General features: G+C 45.8%; 2 protein-coding genes across 5 annotated transcripts; one reads left to right on the top strand and one right to left on the bottom strand.

The window, feature by feature from the left end:
* Positions 1–834: 834 nt before the first annotated feature.
* LOC135975596 (uncharacterized) lies at positions 835–5,258 on the bottom strand. Its single transcript, XM_065566990.1, has 3 exons — positions 5,146–5,258; positions 2,323–3,349; positions 835–1,450 (listed from the first exon to the last, which is right to left on the bottom strand). The coding sequence occupies exons 2-3, from the start codon at positions 2,858–2,860 to the stop codon at positions 951–953; spliced, it is 1,038 nt and encodes a 345-aa protein (XP_065423062.1). The 5' UTR covers positions 2,861–3,349; positions 5,146–5,258; the 3' UTR covers positions 835–950.
* On the top strand, positions 3,390–16,938 carry LOC101940001 (aldo-keto reductase family 1 member C1-like). 4 transcript variants are annotated; one of them, XM_065567013.1, is made up of 10 exons: positions 3,390–3,405; positions 5,741–5,892; positions 8,832–8,999; positions 9,816–9,932; positions 10,348–10,425; positions 12,870–12,992; positions 13,875–13,984; positions 14,292–14,457; positions 15,489–15,571; positions 16,044–16,938. In XM_065567013.1, the coding sequence occupies exons 2-10, from the start codon at positions 5,806–5,808 to the stop codon at positions 16,084–16,086; spliced, it is 975 nt and encodes a 324-aa protein (XP_065423085.1). In that variant the 5' UTR covers positions 3,390–3,405; positions 5,741–5,805; the 3' UTR covers positions 16,087–16,938. The 4 variants fall into 4 exon arrangements, with proteins under 4 accessions (XP_065423085.1, XP_042705242.2, XP_005288091.2 ...); XM_042849308.2 differs by lacking the exon at positions 3,390–3,405 and adding an exon at positions 5,164–5,291 and having other exon boundaries at positions 5,746–5,892; XM_005288034.5 differs by lacking the exon at positions 3,390–3,405 and adding an exon at positions 5,171–5,291.
* The last annotated feature ends 1,781 nt before the right edge of the window (positions 16,939–18,719 follow it).

Here is an 18,719-nt window from a genome sequence, read left to right as displayed (position 1 = left end):
TAGTGGATGGTTTTGCTGAAATGGGATTCCCAAACTGTGGTGGGGCCATAGATGGAACCCATATCCCTATCTTGGCACCGGAGCACCAAGCCACCGAGTACATAAACCGCAAGGGATACTTTTCAATGCTGCTGCAAGCCCTGGTGGATCACAAGGGACGTTTCACCAACATCAACGTGGGATGGCCGGGAAAGGTACATGATGCTCGCGTCTTCAGGCACTCTGGTCTGTTTCGAAAGCTGGAGGAAGGGACTTTCTTCCAGGACCAGAAAGTAACCGTTGGGGATGTTGAAATGCCTATCATGATTCTTGGGGACCCAGCCTACCCCTTAATGCCATGGCTCATGAAGCCGTACACAGGCAGCCTGGACAGGAGTCAGGATCTGTTCAACTATAGGCTGAGCAAGTGCCGAATGGTGGTGGAATGTGCATTTGGACATTTAAAAGCGCGCTGGCGCAGCTTACTGACTCGCTCAGACCTCAGCGAAAAGAATATCCCCATTGTTATTGCTGCTTGCTGTGCGCTCCACAATATCTGTGAGAGTAAGGGGGAGACATTTATGGCGGGGTGGGAGGTTGAGGCAACTCGCCTGGCCGCTGATTACGCACAGCCAGACACCAGGGCGGCTAGAGGAGCACAGCAGGGCGTGGTGCGCATCAGAGAAGCTTTGAAAACGAGTTTTGTGACTGGCCAGGCTACGGTGTGAAACTTCTGTTTGTTTCTCCTTGATGAACCCTCCAACCCCCCCCCACCCGGTTCACTCTACTTCCCTGTAAACCACCCTCCCCTCCCCACTTCGAGCACCGCTTGTAGAGGCAATAAAGTCATTGTTATTTCACATTCATGCATTCTTTATTAATTCCGCACACAAGTAGGGGGATAATTGCAAAGGTAGCCCGGGATGGGTGTGGGAGGAGGGATGGAAAAGGACACACTGCATTTTAAAACTTTAACTCTTATTGAAGGCCAGCCTTCTGATGCTTGGGCAATCATCTGGGGTGGAGTGACTGGGTGGCCGGAGGCCCCCCCACCGTGTTCTTGGGCGTCTGGGTGAGGAGGCTATGGAACTTGGGGAGGAGGGCTGTTGGTTACACAGGGGCTGTAGCGGCGGTCTCTGCTCCTGCTGCCTTTCCTGCAGCTCAACCATACACTGGAGCATATCAGTTTGATGCTCCAGCAGACGGAGCATTGACTCTTGCCTTCTGTCTGCAAGCTGACGCCACCTATCATCTTCAGCCCGCCACTTGCTCTTTTCATCCCGCCATTCAGCCCGCCACCTCTCCTCTCGTTCATATTGTGCTTTTCTCATGTCCGACATTGACTGCCTCCACGCATTCTGTGCTCTATCAGCGTGGGAGGACATCTGGAGCTCCGTGAACATATCGTCCCGCGTCCTCCGTTTTCTCTTTCTAATGTTCACTAGCCTCTGCGAAGGAGAAACATTTGCAGCTGGTGGAGGAGAAGGGAGAGGTGGTTAAAAAAGACACATTTTAGAGAACAATGGGTACACTCTTTCGTTACAAGGTCGCATTTTTCCTCTGCCTGCCGGTTTGGTATGAGAGATCACTCACGCAGTGCCAGGCAACAGATTTCGGCTTGCAGGCAGCCATGGTAAGCCACAGTCTTTTGGCTTTTTTAACCTTCTTAACATGTGGGAATGGTTTCAAACAGCAGCGCATTTCCCATATCAAGGATGAATTGGGTTGGCCATTTAAAATGGGTTTTCAATGTAAAAGGAGGGGCTGCGGTTTCCAGGTTAACATGCAGCACAAACCCAAGTAAACCACCCCCCCACACACACACCTGATTCTCTGGGATGATCACTTCACCCCTCCCCTCACCGCGTGGTTAACAGCGGGGAACATTTCTGTTCAGAAGAGCAGGAACGGGCACCTCTGAATGTCCCCTTAATAAAATCACCCCATTTCAACCAGGTGACCGTGAATGATATCACTCTCCTGAGGATAACAGAGATAAGGAATGGATGTTGTCTGCATGCCAGCAAACACCGGGACCATACGCTGCCATGCTTTGTTATGCAATGATTCCAGACTACGTGCTACTGGCCTGGCGTGCTAAAGTGTCCTACCATGGCGGACGGGATAAGGCAGCCCTCCCCAGAAACCTTTTGCAAAGGCTTTGGGAGTACATGAAGGAGAGCTTTCTGGAGATGTCCCTGGAGGATTTCCGCTCCATCCCCATACACGTTAACAGACTTTTCCAGTAGCTGTACTGGCCGCAATTGCCAGGGCAAATTAATCATTAATCATTAAACATGCTTGCTTTTAAACCATGTGTAATATTTACAAAGGTACACTCACCAGAGGTCTCCTGTGTGCCCTCAGGGTCTTGGGTGAGTTCGGGGGTTACTGGTTCCAGGTCCAGGGTGACAAACATATCCTGGCTGTTGGGGAAACCGGTTTCTCCGCTTCCTTGCTGCTGTGAGCTACCTACATTACCTCCATCTTCATCTTCCTCATTCCCCGAACCCTCTTCCCTGTGTGTTTCTCCATTGACGGAGTCATAGCACATGGTTGGGGTAGTGGTGGCTGCACCCCCTAGAATGGTATGCAGCTCCGCGTAGAAGCGGCAAGTTTGCGGTTCTGCCCCGGACCTTCCATTTGCTTCTCTGGCTTTGTGGTAGGCTTGCCGTAGCTCCTTAATTTTCACGCGGCACTGCTGTGTGTCCCTGTTATGGCCTCGGTCCTTCATGGCCTTGGAGACCTTTTCTAATACTTTGCCATTTCTTTTACTGCTACGGAGTTCAGCTAGCACTGATTCATCTCCCCATACGGCGAGCAGATCCCGTACCTCCCGTCCGGTCCATGCTGGAGCTCTTTTGCGATCCTGGGACTCCATCACGGTTACCTGTGCTGATGAGCTCTGCGTGGTTACCTGTGCTCTCCACGCTGGGCAAACAGGAAATGAAATTCAAATGTTCGCGGGTCTTTTCCTGTCTACCTGGTCAGTGCATCTGAGTTGAGAGTGCTGTCCAGAGCGGTCACAATGAAGCACTGTGGGATAGCTCCCGGAGGCCAATAACGTCAAATTCCGTCCACACTACCCCAATTCCGACCCGCAAAGGCCGATTTTATCGCTAATCCCCTCATCGAAGGTGGTGTAAAGAAACCGGTTTAAAGGGCCCTTTAAGTCAAAAGAAAGGGCTTCGTCGTGTGAACGTGTCCAGGCTTAATTCGATTTAACGCTGCTAAAGTCGACCTAAACCCGTAGTGTAGACCAGGCCTAAGAGTGTCACTGATGGTCTAGGTGTATTTAATCCTGCCTCAGAGCACAAGGATGGACTAAATGGCTTCTTGAGGTCCCTTCCAGCTCTACATTTCTGTAAATCTATAGAAAAAAACACTGCATTAAAATACGCTGGACAAGGAGAGCTTTTCAGAAAGGTAGTGTGGAACATATTGCTAAGAATATAGCTATTCTGTTTCTTTGTTGCCCTATGACTCCTTTATGCACCTTAAGTAGGATTCTGTGCTGCAGAAGCTCAGGGTAAAGGAGTAGACTAAAGTGGCTTTAAACCCCTTTTGCATCCTCTTAACCCTAGGCGGTTCTGGGGGCTGGACAGATAACTGGTGTATATTAGGCAGCCCTAGAGGCCTCACTAAGTTACAGCAGCCTCCTTGGGCTGTTCAGTGAGCCACAGCACCAGAGACTAAAACCCTTACCCTTACACACGTGTCCCCCTCCCAGCATGCCCCTACAGCACGACCTGTGGGGGTGCTCAGAGCACAGCTTAGGGCTGTCTTTCTCAGAGCCTGTGCCAGGGCAATCCTCACCCGGAAGAACCCAGGTTTTTAGGGCCACTTTACACCACTCTGGGTCTTTAATCCATCACAAAGGAGTTGGAGTGAGGGTGAGGAGCTCATTCTTCTCTTCCATGCTTGGAATACTATCCTGGGATTACTTCCTTTATCAGTGAAAACTAGGGTGACCAGATCACCCAAGTCAAATATCGGGATGCCGGGGGGAGTGGGGGGGGAAGGGGGGGGCAGGGCAAAAAAAAAAAACCACACACACACCCTTCCTCCACAAGCGCTGGAGGGAGGCCCGGGAGACGCAGGGGAAGCACGGGGCCGGGGTGAGTGAGAGTCCGGCCTGGCCCCGAGCACAGGTAGGACTCAGTCGGGCGGTAGGGAGAGTAGGGGAGCGGCCCGCAGGGCCAGGCGGTGGCTGTTCTCCCCCCCCCCGGGGCAGCGGGACTCGAAAGCAGCCGCTGCTGCAGCTCCCACTGCCATGGGGAGAGGAAGCGGCCGATGGCCAAGCTCGGCAGCTGCGGCTCTAGCGCCTGGGCCCGAACCCCCCGAGCCCGGGCCTGCTGCGGGGACCCAGCAGCGCGCACGCTGCGCCCAGCCCCTGGCGAGTCGCGTCTGGGCTGCTGCCCAGCTGGTGCTATCCCGCGGTGGCCCCGGAGTGGGGGCAGCAGGCCCCAGCCCCCCCACTCGGGTCCCGCAGGGGTCATATTTTCCCAGTGATGTGATAAACAACTTCAGTGCCAAATAGGGTTACCATATTTCAGCAAGCAAAAAAGAGGACGGGAGGAGCCCCGCCCCGTCCTGCCCTGGCCCCGCCTCTGCCCCTCCCACTTCCCCCCCTCAGAACCCCCAACCCTCCCCCCGCTCCTTGTCCCCTGACTGCCCCCTCCTGGGACCCCTGCCCCTAACTGCCCCCCAGGACTCCACCCCCTACCTAAGCCTCCCTGCCTCTTGTCCCCTGACTGCCTCCTCCTGAGACCCTCCCCCCAACCTAACTGGCCCCCTAGGACCCTACCCCCTACCTGTACCCTGACTGCCCCAACCCTTATCCACACCCCCACCCCCTGACAGCCCCCCCCAGAACTCCTGACCCATCTAAACCCCTCTGCTCCCTGTCCCCTGACTGCCCCTCCCAGGACCCCTGCCCCTAACTGCCCCCCAGGACTCCACCCCCTACCTAAGCCTCCCTGACTGCCCCTCCTAAGACCCCCCCCAATACCCCCTACCCCCTACCTGTACCCTGACTGCCCAAAACCTTATCCACACCCCCAGAAAGCCCCCCCCCGAACTCCCGACCCCCCCCCCTTGACTGCCCCCTCCAGAACCTCCCTGCCCCTTCTCCGACCCCCTGGCCCCCTTGTTGTTGCCCTTCACCTAATGTCTCTGTGATTGTTCGTCCCGGCAGGCTGGTGAGCAGCGGGGGAGGAGCTCCAGACTGCCAGAGACGATCTGTGAATGCAGGGAATGATCTCTGCTGCAGGGGAGAGGAGGAGGGGTCTCTCTGGCTGTCGGAGCCCCATGTAAGTGGCACCATCTGGCCGGCTGCCCTGTCAGCCGCGCGCGCTCTGCATGGGGGGGGGAGAAAGTCCGGACATTTACAAATTCCCCCCGACGCTATTTTTAGCTCAAAAAGCCGGACATGTCCGGGGGAATCCGGAGGAATGGTAACCCTAGTGCCAAAGAGAGAATGAATTTCAAAGCAAATTGTTTAGGAAGGAGGAGACCTTAATTCCTCTTTTCAGCTCTTTTTCAGCGGTGATCAGATTAAATATCAGATCCCTACCACCACCACCTTTGAGTGTGTGCATTACAAAAACTGACTAATCTTTGAGCCTTGTATTAAGCAATGCTGAACATCTCCCAGCTGTTTTGCTGTATTACATTTTTGACCCCTTTGGAGACTGCAGTTATAGGCTTGGTTACTCCCTCAGTCTCCATGCCTCAGTAAACAAAAATAATATTCTGTCAGGGCAGACGTGTAGCAACATTTCAAGCTTCAAGAAAGAACTTGCATAAACCGTTCAGTGGAGGACAATGGAGTTCTGCAAAGATACCTCTATGGAAATGAATGATGGGTACAGAATTCCAGTGGTTGGATTTGGTACCTATGCCCCTGCTACAGTGAGTAAACCTTTTACAGATTATTACACAATAGGAAGTTTGTGTTTGTTGTATGAAGTTTGCTGCTGTGCATGAAAATGAGTGACTGACAGCACTAAGATCTAGATAGTGAGGGTAGGCACGGTACAGTTTCCTCCACAGAGCTCTCCATCCCGGCATGCAGCACTTTCTGCAGTTCCAACAATGGGCCCCATGCAGGTCTGCAATGAACTTCAGCTCTGACTTGCAGTCTGGTTAGCTGTTCCATTCATGGGCCCACATGCCCCTCTGCAATACACCTCAGTCCTGACCTGCTGCTTGCTTTGCTGTTCCAGTTCTTTCCTCATTTAACTGCCAATTTGTTCTATACCTGGTAGTTTTTATACACTTGTGAAGGATTTCTATACTGCAATATTTGGAAAAAGGAGGCAATGCAGCTTATCTTTGTTCATCCAGCTATTTGTTCACAGCTTGTTCGTCATTGAGTTGTATCTTCTAAGTGCCTGTCTGACTATAAAAATATGTTCACAACTGCAGCTCCTACTGCTGTTTTTGGGAGTCCATTCCACACCTGAATTCCACATGCTGTGCTTAAAGGCATGTCTCCATGTCTTTCAGAGCTTTAATTTATGCTCCATTGTTTTTCACCCTGTTACTCTCTTGAGTAATTTTGTGTCATCCTCTCTGGGCCATTTAAAATGTTATACACCTCAGTCAGGACATGTGCTTTCAGCACTAACCTGTATTTCAGGAACATCCCTCCAACGATAATACTAAGCTGATGACAGATGAGTGTCACTTTTGAGTGAGGAGGGAGAAGAAGTTGGTGATCTTATTTGTAACTTAATCACTACTTACAGTCTGCCAGCACCATCTGTTATTTTTGTTCTCTCTCCCTCTCTCTCTCTCTGACTGTGTAGTTACATGTAAATACATGTTCTGTGCCAGATAAACAATAAATGTGCTGACACCATTCCAAACTGTATTTGCATCATGGGGTGAGCAAACAAAGACTGACCTTGAAAAGAATAGGGGACTTAGGTAATGGGATACAAAGCCTTTTATCTCTGTCACTCACTGGTTCAGAGTCCATCCAAATTAGTAGTGACTAAAAATCACTATGTTGTACTTACAGCCCTCTCACCCTTAGATCCCAAGCACTTTGCAATGGAAGGTCAGTATCACTATCCTAATTCTATACATAGGGAAACTGAAGAAAAGAACTTGCCCTAAGTCACCCATCAAGACCCAAATCTTGAAAATAGATTGGCATGGGCAGAATCCCTTTAATGTCACACTCACTCATGTACAGGGTTACCATCTTTCAGTTTCCCCAAAAGAGGACACTACCTTGGGAGTGGGGGAGCTGCAGGGGGGTACAGTTGGGGGGTGCTGGAGGGATATGTGTGTACTGTGATTGGGTATTTGGGGGGCACTAGCGGGATATGTGTACTGGGAGCATAGGTGCAGGAATTAAGGGTGCTGGGGGTGCTGCTGTGCCCCCTGGCTTGAAGTGGTTTCCATCATATACAGGGTTACAGTTTGGTTCAATGGCTCTCAGCACCCCCACTATGCAAATTGTTCCAGCACCTCTGACTGGGAGGGGGTACTTGGGGTGTGTGGGAGGAGGGTTTTTTGGGGGTGGTGGAGGGGTCTGTGTACTGGGAGTGGTATGCTGGAGGGGATATTTGAAGGGTACTAGAGGGGTGTGTGTACTGGGGGGGTATTTGGGCAGTGCTAGAGGGGGCACCTGTGGCCTCACGCGCGAGATGGCGGGCAGTGTTGTTCCCTGTCAGTGGCAGTGAGGCTGGCGTAGATCCAGGACGTGGCGCCAGCCATCAGTCAATGCCTCCCTGCCTCTCCTCCTCCCTAGGGCTGGGAGCAGGGGCCTGGGTGGGCAGGATCTGGCAGCTGCAACTGCAGAGGAGGGACCAATCAGGGCATGGAGACAGCTTTTTCTGAGCTTGCAACACCTGCTCCACAAAAATCCCAGACATTTTATCTTATTTGAAAAGTCCACCTAGTCAGAGGGCTGTGTGGGTCAAACCTTTAGCTCCTTACTTGATTGTTATTCAGTCCTTCAGGCAGAACTCTCATTGACTCAGATAATTAAGGACCCTATTACATTGACTCATTGTGCAGATTATCAGCATTCCAGTGGTTTAACTTGTGATACTCTCTGATGTATCAAGGGTTACTGAAATCAATGGAGGTTGCACTGGTATAAATTAGGACAGAACTTTCCCCCTCACTTTTAGGTGATTAGTGACTACAAGTACGGTTCTAGTCTGAAAAGCGACTCTGTAAAAGTTATAGTGTGGTTTCATATTATTGTCTTTCAAGTGATTTCAGGATTAAATGTGTTCAATTTACAACTGAAAAAATGTATTTTCTGACTGCTAGGGCTGCAAAATTGATGTTCAACCTGAGAGGCAAGCTGTGTTCTTTTCTTCTTGTGTATCATCGTCAGTAAAAGGGTTGTGAAAGCCAAGTTCTGGTCTCAGTGACACCTGTGCCATCCCCTTATCTCTAATAGATTGGCCTATAGCCCTATAAAATTTAATAGGGATGAAAGTAATAAGATTTTATAGCAATTAAATAGAGTTCTTTAAATGGTGTCTAAAAGCTTATTGAATGTAATAGAAATTGATCACTTTTCTGAAGAATTTTTAAACCAATGTGAGACTTTATTAGAAAATTACATCTGTTCTATAGAATCTGTAGATTGGTTTAAAAATTCTGTAGAACTATGGTGATTGTCAATTAAATTCTATAGGACTTTTCCATGATGGAAAATTTACTTTTTTCACTGAAGTAAGCAGAGGTGAGTGTGAATACACGCAGAGAAAGTGTCTGAGTAAAAAGGTGACATTTTTGCAGTCACTGGAACCACACTTTAAAATATTGTCCCTGAGCCAGACATGTTGAGGCTTTTTCATCTTTCTGTTTTTAATTCATAGGTTCCAAAAAGTAAGTGTGAGGAGGCTGTAAAGGTGGCTATTGAAGTTGGCTACCGCCATATAGATGGAGCCTATTTATATGAGAATGAGGAGGAAATTGGGCGAGCCATTCGAGAGAAGATTGCAGATGGAACAGTCAAAAGAGAGGACATATTTTACACAGGAAAGGTAAGTGGGTTTTGTTCTAAATCCCATCACTTGTTCTCTTGCTTCTTTCTGTGCTGCTTTTGGGCAGCAAGAAAACAGTGACTTCAGTGAGGGGGTAAGTCCAAGTTGTAGCAGGCTGAAAGGATTTGCCTGAAACCCCTCACCTGTTACCAGGTGCTAATCCTGTGGGTAAAGGATTATATGCACTAGTACCAGCTGGAGCTTTAGCAGGCCTGGTGCCTAGATACAATTACCAGATAAAAACTACATTGAACTGAAGTTAAGGGTGAGGACGTGTTAGTAACTTAAGGCTAAAAGCATTACAGGGATGCTGTAATTTTCCCAAACCAATCATTACAGACCAGGTGATAGAGATTTAAGGGTATACTTGAAAGAAATCCAAATATGTTAAGCTATGGAAATATACAGGTTAGGCACCTAAACGATCTTAACTCCTCCAACTGTAACTATGTATGCAATAGCCATATAATTACGATTGGTGCATTATTTGTGGTCCCAGACTGGATTAAATTGATTTTTGAAAGACACATTAGTTGTTTCCATTTTCTACCCTCATGGTGCCCCTACAAGACAGAGTTCCTGTATGAATGTTCACTTTTTAATGCTGCAGAGTATGATGATGCAACGTTAATTAAATGTCGGGCACCCTTAGACTTTGTATATTATTAAAATTAAAATTTGGATAAAATAATGCATAATATACTGTGTATACACTGAGCTTTCATGCTTGAGATATAGCAGAATAAAGTTATTGAGGGAATCAGCCTTGTGAACATATAATTCTGATGGCATTTGTTCTCTTTTCACTTTTTACAGCTTTGGAGCACCTTTAATGCTCCTGAGATGGTCCCCTCAGCCCTGGAAAAGTCACTGAAGCGCCTGCAGTTTGACTACATTGATCTCTATATTATTCATACACCCCTATCTTTAAAGGTAAAAAAAAGTTATGTCTGAACACAGGAGAATCTTGTCCCCACAGTTCCCCTTCTGCTTTAAGACAGACTGTAAGTTAACTGCTTGATTCAGAGACGCTGCTGTAAGGAACAAGAGTTTACAATACCAAACAATTTCCCTACGTATATTTCTTCCAGATCAGATGTAAAATGGGCTTTCATTTATATTAGGGATGCAGAGATAATCAAGAGACCTGATGGACTGAACATCCATCAGGTTTCAGAATGAACTTTGCACTTAAAAATAAAAGTGAAATGTACTGTGAATACTGAGTTACTGATATGTCACAATAGCTTAATATATTTCCAGAATTTCTCCAGAAAGCAATTCATGTCATCAAGTGCCATACCAAAGGGGAGGTTTATCTGATTACATTGTTTCTTTTGTTTTTAAGCCTGGAGATGATTTATTCCCAGTGGATGGAAATGGAAAATTGATTTTTGATAACGTAGACCTGTGTGCCACTTGGGAGGTGGGTATCATGTACAAGTATAACATGAAAACACCTTTGCAAAACTGCCATGAAAACTTACCAGGCCAGGCACAAAATCTACATACCCATGATTGTATGAAAAAACAAAAATCAGATCTATATTTCAAGGCATAAGCCAAATTCTAAGAGGAGTTTAGGAAGAAACTTTTATTGGAGGTGGGTTATTTCATAGCTGTCCAATTGTGGATTTCTTGTATCTTCCTCTAAAGCGGCTGGTAGAGGTCACTCTTGGAACAGGACAAAATGGCCCACTGGTTTGCTCCAGTATGGTAGTTCCTATGATCCTACTCACCTGCAGAAAAATGTTACTCACCTGGGAGAATGGGCGCACGGAATATTGTAAAGCAGGGGCAGTCAGTAGGCGGGCCATGGGCCAAAACCAGGCCACCAGATGCTTTTGAACAGACCCTGAAATCTTTTTATTTACTTATTGTCATTGTTGTTATTGCAAAGTGAAAAATGTTTCTTGGGAGTCTGGACCTTGCCTGTACCTTGACCAAGAAATTTGAACCTTGACCAAAAATAATTGACTACCCCTTTTGTAAGGCTATGTTAAGATACAAGGCAGTTCTTTATTAGTCCAGTAATGATGACAAAGGTGTGTTGTGAGAGTCCCTCCTGATGCTGTTTTTCTAAAAGAAACGAAGAGCTTCTCTAAACACAAATGTTACTGTTTATCTCCCTTCTGGGAGAAAGAAGCTATGCCAGTATTAAGCACCCTTACATCAGTATAACAGCATCCACACCAGGGGTTTACTGGTACAAATGTTTTGGTTAAAAAAAAACCCTAACTGAGATAGTTATTCCTGGTACAAAAACCACATGTAGACCAGGCCTAAAAGTTACATGGTCTCAGGCTGCCATGGAAACCTCCTGGAGGAAAGAGGGGGAAGGGCAAGAAAGAAAATAGAGGAAGAATTAACCTAGATTTTATTAGCTTTTTTCTCTACTATTTCTTTGTACCTGTTTTCTTGTTGTAAAGGGGGTATGTACACCACCTATAAAGGAGTCCAATCCTCAGGCCCTTTCCCGGCTACTTTCCATTGCTCAGGCAAACCACAGTTCATCAAAACTCACGTTGTCGTCACATGAGAGGCCTAGGACTAGAGCTAGGTAAATGACTGATCTTTCAGTTTGGAAAATTCAAAAAAAAAGAAAAAGAAATGGTTCGGGTTGAACTGAATCTGAAGCTTTCCAGAACTTTCAGTGAATTGCAAAAGTCTGTTTTGGTCTGTTCCAGAGCGGGGATTCTCCCTCGGGCTCCCACATCCCTGATGAGTTCCCTAATCACTGGGCTAAACTTTATTAAGGGGGTGGCTGCTAGGGTTAACACCTGACTGGTGTTAGGTCGACCTGGCCAGTTTTTTTATGGATTTGCCAGTTGCCAAAAAAATTATTTAATCTGCCAGTTTTTTTTACGTGGGTCTAAAGATTTGAATTATCATCACAATACACTGGGATATCTAGTGCTAAAAGTTTCTGTGTCCAGCTAAAGATGCTTCAGGGTTCCCACTTGCACAGTTTAAGCAATAACAGATCAAAACTGTTGAAAATACAACAGCCATCTGCCCAGTGCCCACCACCACACAAGCGCACCACATGTATGTGCGAGAGTGAGGAGACATGCAATGTTATCAATCTTATCTATATGTGTTCTCTCTCTAGATACGAGTGGCTGTTGGGGGGCATTGCGGAGCTACTTTGTGGGGGGGTTGTGCTGGGTTTTTTTCATTTCTAAGGTAATAACCCTAATGGCTGCACCACCATAATCACCAATTCCTTCTCCTCATCCGGCCATTTTATGAATTGCCAAAACTATTCATGTCCAATTCTCGAATAGTTTTGGGTCGATTGAAACCACATTTTTTGTCGTGTAAACTATTTGTCTGAAAAATGTCTCACAGCAGTATCCAGGACTGATGATACAGGGGGGTTCTAAGTCAGAACTGAAGTGCCCAGTTTTCCCAACTCTCACAGTTTTATTGTGAGTCTCGTGATATTTACTATTTTTCTTAAAGCACAACTCCCGGAATGCTGTTATTATGTGCTAATCTCAGCTTTCATTTAAACAAAACAAGTAACTTTCTAGACCCCCATGGGTTTGGAGAGAAGCTTCTAAACATGACTCAGGTAAACCCTAAAGGTTCAAAAACCAAAAGGTAAATAAAAAGAGCCCCTCCTTTTTTAAGTCTCATATTTTTTTAACCAGATATTTTCAGGCCTGATTCGTGCTTTTTGAACACTTGGGCTTGGCAATATTGAGTGCACCAACAGATCTCTGTAGGGAAGTAACACAATGACAGCAAAAAACCAAAGCAGTCTCTAGTATATGCTAATAGGCGCCAGTCCTGCAAGCTGCATTGTGCAGACACCCATGCTATAGGCACCAGTGATAATGGACCTGACCATATTTTCTTTCCCAGGCCATGGAGGCATGTAAAGATGCAGGCTTGGTGAAGTCCATTGGAGTGTCCAACTTCAACCGCAGACAGCTGGAGATGATCTTGAACAAACCTGGACTCAAGTACAAACCTGTCTGCAACCAGGTAACACTGAGCTTCGGCTAAAATGAAGGCCCAGCAGGGTTCATTGTGATTCCATAAAGAGAACTGGAAAACAAGAGTCATGCAGCAGAGCCTGGGAGAGAGAGAAGGGCTAGAAGGCAACCCAAGCCAAGTGAGGCAAAGCCAGGTCACTCTGCACTTTGCTGTGCTTCTCCTTTCTCCTGGAAACACCGATTCAGATAGTAATGAACTTCCATAGAAATCAGACTGTATTTTAAGGGAAAATAAAGAAAATCTACTCCTGTCTTGGGGGCTTTCTCCTCTGGAAAATACTTATGCTCTTGTTTTTAGCCAATCTTCAATGAGGATTCAAATACTAAGTGTGCAATTATATTTCAGCTGCTTAACTGCAGGCACATTTCTTTTCGCCTACAACAGTACCCTTTTCAATACCGAGCTGATTTGCAGGTGCAGTCAGGTATTTAGATTTCTCAGTACATGCAGTTACCGGCACCAATAAATGTGCCTGCCTTTAACTACCGACACACACTGGAGGCAACTTTGGACATGTAGGATAGAGATAATGATGTTAGGTGATCAGAAGTTTTTGAGTTTTTACCCTTCTGGCCCGGATATATTTTATAGGTTGGCCTTTAGGTAAGGAGTCTGGTATGTTCTTGTAACATTAATATTTAAAGTTTGCAAGGTTACCTAAAGGATTGTATTTTATTTCAAAGGAAGTTATTTGATATTTTAATATAATTTATCTTCTTAAAGTAGAAATGCACCTAGATGCTCTGGTGAAAGGCATATTATAAACACCTAGATAAATGAAGCCGATGATAATAGATAATTGGGGGGAGGGGAGTTGTGTGACTGTCACTGTTTGTACAATTGGAAATCTCCATTTTTCTAATGCTTCAGGTTGAATGTCATCCTTACCTCAACCAAAGGAAGTTGCTGGAGTTCTGCAAATCCAAAAATATTGTCCTGGTGGCTTTTAGTGCCTTGGGATCTCACAGAGATGAGCTATGGTAAGGAAAGAAGCTGACTGTAGAGTCTCATTACTGAAAGAATGCATCTGATTCTCCACTACCTTGATCTTGTGTGGTCATTTACATGGGTGGAAAGTGGGCATAGCATGCTACCAAATTGGCATGGCTGTGTTTTGCACCCATTTGGTACAGATATAAATGATCACACAAGGAGACAGGCAGTGGAGAATCAGGCCCAATATGTTTGCTAAATATCTGATGATAAATGAGTATCGCCTCCAACAGGCTCAACTCTCACTGATCCTGAGATCAGATACGCTCACTCCGTGTCTGTATTTCCTTGCAGGGTGGATCAAAGCACTCCACTTCTGCTGGAGGATCCAATACTGAATGCTCTGGCCAAAAAATACAATCGAAGCCCAGCTCTAGTAGCCCTGCGCTACCAGCTGCAGCGTGGTGTGGTGGTCCTTGCCAAGAGCTTCACCAGAGAGCATATTGAAGATAACTTCAAGGTAAAGCAGTGGAAAGGAGAAATACCATTAGAAACGTTCACAAGTTTGCAAATAGTGGATGTAAAATATCACTGATCGCTCCTACCCTACATGGACATGGCACCTCAAGTTGAGGACTGACGGCACCTCCATGCACCGTCCACCTGCATATAGCCAAGCTCCTTAGGACAGGGACTGTCATTTGCCCTGTGTTTGTGCAGTCCCTCGCACAATTCGAGCCCAGGTTGGTTAAGGCCACTAGGTGCTACTGCAATATAAAGGTTGCATAGTTATAAAGGGACATTTCAGACAGAGATTTGTTGGACAAAGACCAAAGTGTTATCCTGTACGTGTTTCTCATTACCAAGTGAAGCTATAAGCAACTCAGGCAACACAAATTAATTCATGCAGAGAGGTTTTGTTCAGAATTTCTCTGCTAATCTAGAGCCAAATTCTGAGGTCTTTACTCAGTTTCTGCTCAATTGTTCAGTTCAGTTGTTACTTAATCCTGACTTGGGCAAAACTCACATAGTCCTCAGTAAGTAATGATTGGGTGAGGACTTCAGTATCTGGCCTTTGCTACACATGCAGCAGCAATGTGCTGGGCCCATAAGCCAGAGGTTAGTGGATTAAAATCATCCTCTACTAGGTTGCATTTGGGAGAGGGAGGTTGGTTCAGTAATTGGGGCACTGGACTAGGCTGTGGAAGTCCCAGGTTCCATTCCCTACTCTGCCATGGATTTCCTGTGTGACCTTCGGCAAGTCAGTTACTCTCTCTCTGCCTGAGTGTTGTTTTCCATTACAAATGGGGATGATGATAGAGATGCGTCCCTAGAGATGTTGTGAGTATAAACACAATAAAGATTGGGAAGTGCTTTGAAATCTACCGATGAAAAATGCCATATAAGAAATAGGTATTATTCTTATTTCAGTGATGGACACTCTAAATGACTAGCATGTTAGAACAAATAAAATCCCTTCCTGCTTTATGAAGGGCCAATTTGGTCCATCCCATAGGCAAATCTGATGATTAGCATTTTTTTCTCTGACAGGTGTTTGACTTCCAGTTGACAGAAGAGGACATGAAAGCTATTGATAGCCTGAACCAAAACCTTCGCTATGACCCGTGTCAAGAGTGAGTTGCCGTACTTGGGTTTTAAGAAATTTTTAAGTGTGTAGAAATCAACTGTGGGCAATACAGCCTGACAAAAGACAGATTGTGCTAGTCTCGCAGCACAGTCAGGTTTGATACCTTCCTGTAGGTCCTGCAATGCAACAGGCAGTAGAAATTTGGAATCTAAGGCTCACCATCAGTTCTTTGCTCCCTAGACAGCACAGACTAGAAAGTTCTTGGAGTGGCTCGCAGTAGTTGCTTTGGACGCTGAAAAGATCTCGCGGGCAAGAAGCTTTTCCTGGCAATCAGACCTGTCTCAATCATCCTATTAATTCCGGTTATATCCTCTTATACGGACATTAAATAATCCTTGATGATTATCATAAGTGTTGCATAGTTTGCATAATGCATATATGGAAGCCACATCTTAACTGCTTGCAGTTTGAATATTTCATGGAAATTAAACAGCTGTTATCTGCATTTTGTTTTTTAGATATTTGGACCATCCTGAGTATCCATTTGCTGATGACTATTAAAGAGGATTCATTTGCAATTCCTGTGTTGTTAGCAAATAGTAATAATGCTCTATACCTAGGGCCAATTCTAGAGGAAAAATACCATTTATAACACCGTTTCCATCAACTTCTCTACTGTGTAATTTAACCTAAACAGTAAGCAGCTAAATCTCATCCTTACAATGACTTGTCTTCTTGCTTTTGATAATGCTGAGGGGGGAAAGGGGTATTTTGTATATAATCAGTTCCTGCCCCTGATCTTTCATAAATATTTTGTCTTCATTCTGAGCTGCTAGAACTTAATCCCTGGGAATGCACTGTGCCTCTTGAAAATCTCAGCCAAGCTAGTGTGTAAAAATTTAGTGACTAACCAAACATTAGATGGTGGTATAGCCTTGTTCATTCCAGGATTTTAGGTAGACAAGGTGGGTGAGGTATTATCTTTTATTGGACCGCTTTCTGTAAGTCAAGGAGGCAAGCTTTTGAGTTACACACAGCCTACACGACCTGAAGGAGAGCTCTGTGTAAGCTCCAAAGCTTGTCTCTTTCACCAACAGAAGTTGGTCCTATAAAAGATATTACCTCACCCCCCTTGTCTCTCAGACATCAGGTACTCATTTATGGCTCAATCCTGGAGCACTCCCATGGGAGTGGAGGATGCTCAGGTTTGGTGTCAGCTAGCATCTCAGTACTATCATTGAGCTCATCAGGCACAAATTTTCACTTAACACAATCCTGCCCTCACAACAAATATGTCACAGTATCTGTCAAACTAAATGAAGAGGAAATAGAAGCTCTGAGCTCCATTTAGAGACTTATTTAGCATATTTCATTTGACTCCATCATAATAATAATAAATTCTTAATACACCCATTCCTTTCGCTTTTCCTCCATTTCTTTTATATGCTGACAAGAAGGGGGTTGGTCACACTGAGTTTATAGCAATCTGCAATTCTCAGGGAAGCAGGTGGTTGGCTCTGCTGCCCTCTGGCGGCTGCCAGGAAAGTCTGACAGGAAAGTGGACTTAAAAGATAAGTATCAGAGGGGTAGCCGTGTTAGTCTGAATCTGTAAAAAGCAACAGAGGGTCCTGTGGCACCTTTAAGACTAACAGAAGTAGTGGGAGCATAAGCTTTCATGAGTAAGAACCAGAAGTGAGGTTCTTACCCACGAAAGCTTATGCTCCCAATACTTCTGTTAGTCTTAAAGGTGCCACAGGACCCTCTGTTGCTTTTTAAAAGATAAGAAGTACAGTGAGGGACAGGCACCTGTTCTCTACATACAGACCTCTGACCTGTTAAGATGAAATTTAGTTTTACTGTGGAGAGATGAAATCCCTTAGGTCTTACGTTTCGTGTCTTTAATGAGAGGAGTTTCTTTGATTTTGTTCCTAATTCTGTAGAACTATGTTTTGTGAGACTGATGTGTTCATGTGTTAATGCAGCATTCAGGATGGGAGTTTAATCACAAGTAAAAATGTTTTATAGTCAGAGATGCCACAACAATTCCAGGCTTCTTAGCCTATGCATCATAATATGGCCTTTCAATATATAACAACACACAATATATTTGCAGTCCAAAAATACTACATCTGTGCATCCACAGTGATGGACAGTGGCACTGCCTTTGCATTGCATTATGTGCCCCATAGCACAGGGGTCCCCAACACAGTGCCTGTGGGCATCATGGCGCCCGCCGGGACATCTAAGTCCGCCTGCGTACTGGCCGGCAGACGAGCATCCGCCGAAATTCTGCCGACAAGCGGCAATGTCAATAGGCATCGCCGCCGAAATGCCACCGAAAATCGGCGGCATTTTGGCGGCAACGCCTCTGGATGACGCTGCTTGTCAGCAAGCAGCAGCATCCAGAGGCGTTGCCGCTTGTCGGCGGCATTTTGGCAAATGCTTGTCCACCACCACGGTCCTCCGTGGCTCGTCGTCTGTCACCCACCAGACGAAAAAGGTTGGGAACCACTGCCATAGTACATCAAAGTGCTCAGCATGAGAATGTAAAAAAAAAACTTTCTGCTGTGGGGAAAATACTGAATTTCTAAACTTCTGCCCAGTTTCAATTGCACCATTAACATAGCTTTGTGAGTTTCATAAAAAAATACGGGCCCTTATTCTCCATTTACTCACACCAGTGTAAGGAAGGAGTAACTCCATTGAAGCCAAAGGAGTTGTGCTGGTGTGAAAATCATGTAAGTGAAAGGAATTGGGCCCAGTATCTTAACATTCTAATTCCACAGTGAATTGACCACAGCTCTTTGTGTTCCATATCCATATGAAACTGATGGTGGTAAATTGGGGGGAGTTAACAGCAGAGTTTTGTTAAATGATCTAGATATATCCCCAGATATCAGGCCATGGGAGAAAATGAGGGCAGCTCAGTTGCTCTGGGAGTGGAGAAGAGACTGCTTGAATCAGGTGGAAGTGTGTCTTGGGGAGGGTGGCCAGAAGGGAAGAAATGATTGTCAATGAGAGATGGGGGCGGGGTGTAAAGGAAGTTGGGGAGAAGGGCAAACATTTGGCTAAACCAGGTCCAAGTTAGGCTTGATTCGCCTTTGGTTCATAGTCCATCACAGCAGAGAATACACTTTAACAGAATCCAAGCAGTAAGTTGTCAACTAGGTTTCAGAGAAATAAGAGAGAGCTTA

The sequence above is a fragment of the Chrysemys picta genome, chromosome 1, assembly GCF_011386835.1.
Source record: "Chrysemys picta bellii isolate R12L10 chromosome 1, ASM1138683v2, whole genome shotgun sequence".
In the NCBI taxonomy this organism is placed as follows: Eukaryota; Metazoa; Chordata; order Testudines; family Emydidae; genus Chrysemys; species Chrysemys picta.
Note: the sequence above shows the minus strand (reverse complement) of the source record. Positions and strands in the feature narration are given on the sequence as shown.

Bases quoted from the DNA above. Each gene is read 5' to 3' on its own strand.
- LOC101940001 (XM_065567013.1), top strand. From the start codon at position 5,806: ATGGAGTTCTGCAAAGATACCTCTATGGAAATGAATGATGGGTACAGA. The intron at 9,000-9,815 runs GTAAGTGGGTTT...CACTTTTTACAG, and splicing joins ACATATTTTACACAGGAAAG to CTTTGGAGCACCTTTAATGC. The intron at 12,993-13,874 runs GTAACACTGAGC...CTAATGCTTCAG, and splicing joins ACAAACCTGTCTGCAACCAG to GTTGAATGTCATCCTTACCT.
- LOC135975596 (XM_065566990.1), bottom strand. From the start codon at position 2,860: ATGGAGTCCCAGGATCGCAAAAGAGCTCCAGCATGGACCGGACGGGAG. The intron at 1,451-2,322 runs GTGAGTGTACCT...CTCCTCCACCAG, and splicing joins GGGCACACAGGAGACCTCTG to CTGCAAATGTTTCTCCTTCG.